Source organism: Chrysochloris asiatica, unplaced genomic scaffold (genome assembly GCF_000296735.1).
Source record: "Chrysochloris asiatica unplaced genomic scaffold, ChrAsi1.0 scaffold00037, whole genome shotgun sequence".
NCBI classification, from domain to species: domain Eukaryota; kingdom Metazoa; phylum Chordata; class Mammalia; order Afrosoricida; family Chrysochloridae; genus Chrysochloris; species Chrysochloris asiatica.
In genome coordinates this window covers 17,858,779-17,863,738 of record NW_006408555.1, presented here as the reverse complement: position 1 = coordinate 17,863,738, position 4,960 = coordinate 17,858,779, and the positions used below count along the sequence as shown (strand labels likewise).

The 4,960-nt window shown below is 42.0% G+C and overlaps 1 protein-coding gene across 2 annotated transcripts in view; it reads right to left on the bottom strand.

Moving 5' to 3' along the window:
* Positions 1-4,364: 4,364 nt before the first annotated feature.
* IST1 (increased sodium tolerance 1 homolog (yeast)) overlaps positions 4,365-4,960 on the bottom strand; it is a 17,595-nt gene continuing 16,999 nt past the window's right edge. For both annotated transcript variants that reach the window (XM_006860195.1, XM_006860196.1), the window contains one exon: positions 4,365-4,564. In XM_006860195.1, coding sequence (XP_006860257.1) covers positions 4,365-4,564 — 200 coding nt within the window. The remainder of the gene's footprint in view (positions 4,565-4,960) is intronic.

The following is a 4,960-nucleotide window of genomic DNA, read 5'->3' as shown; positions in this document are numbered from 1 at the left end:
CTTCACCCGAGTGCACTTCCTATCCTAAAGTTCTACAGTAATCATCAGAATACATTTTCACTAACACCTTCTGGTGTAAGGAGCTCAAATAGTGTAGTGGTTATGGATCGGGCTGCAAACCTTAAGGTCAGCAGTTCGAAACTACCAGCTGTTCGCGGGAGAAAGATGAAGCTTTCTGCTCCCATAAAGATTTACAGCCTCAGAAACCCTGTACAGGGTCTCTATGAGTTGGAACTGACTCCACGACCGCAAGGTCAGCAGTTCGAAACTACCAACTGCTCCGCGGGAGAAAGATGAGGCTTTCTGCTCCCATAAAGATTTACAGCCTCAGAAACCTGTGTTCAGGGTCGCTATGGGTCGGAACCAACTCGGACACTTAACAACAACCATGGCACATAACAATAAAGGAGTCCTTGTGTTGTGATGTAGGATAAGCCCTGGACTTCTAACCACAAGGTCTTTCAACGTGCTTTTGCTACCCCTTGAAGCTCTCATGCTTACATTTTCCAGAATTATAAACACCTAAATGAGATTAAAACAATACAACTTCTTCCCAACTCAACTGTTTTCTTCTCGTGAAATACAGGAAGTATTATTGTAACATCCATCCATGTCAACTGTTTTGCTCTTCTGTCCACTTAAAACTCTTTTCCCTTTTCTTACCTTTTGCCTCTCCACCATATGCGTAAGGTTCCACCACACATGAAGTTTATATAGACTACAGACATTAGCATATAACGTATTTTTAAAGCAGAAACAAAGCAATCAGTCCTTCAGTGATCCCTCTGTGTTGCTGTCTTTCCAGGTTATTGTTTTAAACCCAGTCTTGGGCTCCTTTCTGATCCTTACCAGTGTCATCTTGATGGTACTTGCCATCATTAACCTTTTTGTTTCTGCCATTCTAATGGCCTTTGGCAAAGAAAGGTATCTCTCTGGCTCAGTAATCGAAATATATATATGATTTGGAAGTCCTGTTTTGGCTCTGTAAGGTAAGCACTGGATTGTTAACCATAAGGTTTAAACCCACCAGTCACTCCTCAGGAACCCTAAGTGTCAGTATGAGTCAGAATTGACACAAGGGCACTTAACACTTATGATTTTTTCACCAGAGGAAAACCTTAAAATTGTATGAAGGTAAGTCTGGTAGCGTTTGTTGTTAAGTGCTGTCGAGTCAGTTCGTCTGGTAGCGTAGTGGTTACTAATTGGGCTGTGAACCACAAGGTCAGCAGTTCAAAACTACCAGCTGTTCCACGGGAGAAAGATGAGGCTTTCTGCTCCCGTAGATTTACAGCCTCGGAAACCCTGTAGAGTTGCTGAGTTGGTACCGACTCCACGGCACGTAAGAGCAACAGTAAGTCAAAAAGTATTGGTACTAGGGTTCTGGTCCTCACATATACAGGTTTATTATAAACAAAATGTGTTTAAACAGCTCTGCAGTTAGTGGACTGATAGACAAGGGCTCTCTGTAATACACTGGTCCTAGTCTCCTTAAGGTGTCCAATGGCAGATCAAATCCACGCACTCTGTCAACTCAGACGGTCATGGTAAGTTTTTTGGTATTCCAACAGGTAATTGTGATAGATTTTCTCAAAGGATGCAGGATGATCATGGGGGTCAGTTATGAAGTTTTATGAAAATTGAAAATTGCACTACTGAGAAAGTCAAGAGAGTTGCACTGAGGACTGGTTTTCCATCATGGCAACGCACATCACACTCTTCAAGGGTAGCAAAGGCTCTCTTGTAAGAATTTTGTTGGGAAACTGTACTCCATCCACCCTTTATCCCTGATTTTGACCCTTTAGACTTCCATTTGTTTCTAAAACTCAATGAACACTAAAAAAGAAAACAATTTAAATCCCTTGAGGATGCCAAAACCACCATTTCAATGTAGTGTAAATCAAAGAGCAGACAGTTCTCAGGCCAAGAGTTGTTATTGTTAAGTGCCACTGAGTCGGTTTTCATGGTGACCATGTATAGGGTTTCCACGGAACAGATGGTGGGTTCAAGTCAAATCCTGGTAGTTAGTAGTCCAGTGCTTATCCTACAGCATCACACCAGGACTACAGGGAACAGTTGGAGGAGAAAATAAGTCTTCAGAAGTGTGTAGATCTAAATGGAGGTTATGTTGAGAAACAACTGCGTCACGTTTTTCTATTTTTAATGTTTGTGATTTCGTAGCAAAACTTTTTTACTTACCCTCAGACATGCTTTTAGATAATTAATTGACTTAAAACACACTATCACCATATTCCTTTTATTAGTCAGTAGCTCTGCCAACCATGTTCAGAGGAAACCCAGTTTACCAAAACTACATTATGTCTTATACCCATTGTTCTATAATCACTGATTCTCATCCAGTAAGTAGTGGAACACTCCAACTTGACAACCCATCATTAAAAGAAATAATTTTGCTTCTTTTGTACTTTTCACCTCCATCATTAGTAATGATTTGTTTCCTCACTTTTCTCCTTTTGACTTCAGACTCGGAAAGAAGCTGCACTGATAGATAAGCTAAGCTTCTAGAAAAGCTCTCGAGTTTGTTAGGAATCCAGCAGCACCAGAACGCACCCTCGTGCCAGCAAGCCGGCATGCCAGCAATGGACACTGGCCTTGAGATTTCAGGTGGCCTTTCTAAATCCGGCTACTCCTGTCTGCCCTTTTTACTTAGTGTATTAATGCTTATCTTTGTTTAGAAAATTGTAGACACATTAATGCATTGTTCTTAACTGTAAATCAGGAATCAAAATTATGTTAGCTCACAGTTTCTATGCTATGAATTGTGGCACTCTCAGGGCAAGGCTACCACTGCAAGACTGATGCAGGAGAATGCAGTCCTGTTGCCAATAGCAAGTCACCTTACCCATTACAACTTCCCATAAAAACTTTGCAGTTAGACCCAGGTGGAACCATGTTCTGCCACAAGCAGAGGAAAATGGAAGAATCCAGAAAGAATGAGCTCACTGCAAGTTATCCATAAGTTCTGGCTGTCAGAGAGTAGTAAGCAAGCAAACACTTGAGATCGGAGTTTAAATAGGCAAGTTAAAGGGCCACATTCCTGACAGCCAAAGCTGAGGTCTGGCTCATACACCAGGCATGGGCTGCTTGTTTAAAAAGCTCTACTAAAATCTAAATTTGGCCATAACTTGACCAAACAATGGTGAAAGCAGAGCAGAATGTTTAACTTTATTAACAGCTACTAAACTAAGATACAAACCAGTCAAAAACATTAAAGAAAAGTTGCTTGAAACAAGTATATACAGACACAATATACAGAAGAGAAAGTTACATCTTCCAGTCCCAAAGAGACCGGGTAGAGAAGGATGGCCTTGGATAGAGAGCAAAGGAGCAACGTTAGTTACGACAGTAAGAAGTTCATCCATTCAGGGAAGCTGTGAACATCTACAGCCACAGGGGCACCAAAAAAATGATCCGAGATCGGTTTTCAAAAGTTCCACTCAGTCATAAAGTTTTCAAATGAAAACAGGTACCTCTCTTGTCATATAGGCTTTCCAGCTAACTACCCAAGGGAGACTTGGATACTTGCATTAAGGCAGCTGGAATCCCACCCTAGTCTTGAATGGCAATTTGTGCCCAACATGTGGCCTGTCCTGCCAGTGAAGTAATCCAACAGATGGTGTGATAGGGAAAACCAGGTACTTACACAGCACTGCCCTCTGGTAAAAAGGAAGCACAGCACTCAGAGCAAAAGGCCACAGCGGGCTCCCTGAGAATCCAGTAGAACTAAGAGAGGCTATCAACATTCCCAATAAACTTTGTAATTGGATCCAGGTGGAACAGTGCTCTGTCACAAGTAGTGTATATGCCGATGAGAGGGCCCAGCTTTTAGGAACCATTACAAGGGCTTCCTGAGCCATTGTCTCCCTCTCCCACTCAGCAAGAAAATATATGTGTTCTCTCTCATCACAAATCCCTTTGTACAGAGAGAGGTTGGTTTCTAAGTCTGGCACACAGCACAGGGATAACACCTGTCATGAAGTGCTCTTCCCCACTGTCTAGCCATTGATGGTAGCTCTCCCCACAATGCTTTCATTATCTCACTCTCCTATGAAAGGGACTGTGGACAGGCCAGAAGAGAGCCTGGGTCACACCCACAGGAAATGGACAAGCACAGTTGCCAGCAGCCAGCTGCTCCTGCCTCTGTCTCCAGTCGTTAGTCTCTTAGGAGTAATGGAGAACTGGCAGCAGCAGACTTTGGTAGAGCAGAAAGAGAGCCCATATGAAGAAGTCTGCTCAGTGATGATTAACAGATGATAGGGAATTTCATGGAGATTCTTTGTTACAAGGAGAAGCTGCTCAGTACCAACTTCCAAGGCTTGGAAGCTGCCTGGCTTAAATGTAAAGGCTTATGTTTTCTTTTTTAGCTCTTCAAATCTCCGGGAAAGATCATCAAAGTCAATGTCTTCAGAAGCTGAAGTGTTGGCACCAGCAGATGCAGTGGGTAGTGTGTCTGGCACAGATGGCAGCTCTGGCAGGACAAAGTTGTCATAGTTATCCGCAGGTCTGGGAGGAGGCTTTGCAGAGGCTTCTGGCTTGGGTCCAGGACCTAATCAGGGCAAGAAGTAGTGTTACAAGTGCCACAAAATGACTCAGATCTTCAAAGCACACAACTCCCTTTGGCAGAAACAACAAATCAATCAAAATAAAAACAAAAACACTGCTTTTTCAATAATTAAATTCCATTCAAAATGGCAATGAAATTTTTTAGGACAATTAAAATCTGTTGAGTTTTATTTTTTTTTCCTGCATTGAAGAGAAAAACAAGGACAAGTCAAAGTACAGTACATGGAGCCAGGTACATAGAACATTCATTTAAAAGTATACCTCTTTGGAATGTGTTAAAGTGGGGAATAATATTAAGATGCTTGGCTGTCTTTTGAATCTTAGTTTTCCTTGCATTCTATTATAAAATAGACACTGGAGGGGGAGAGAAAGGAATAGT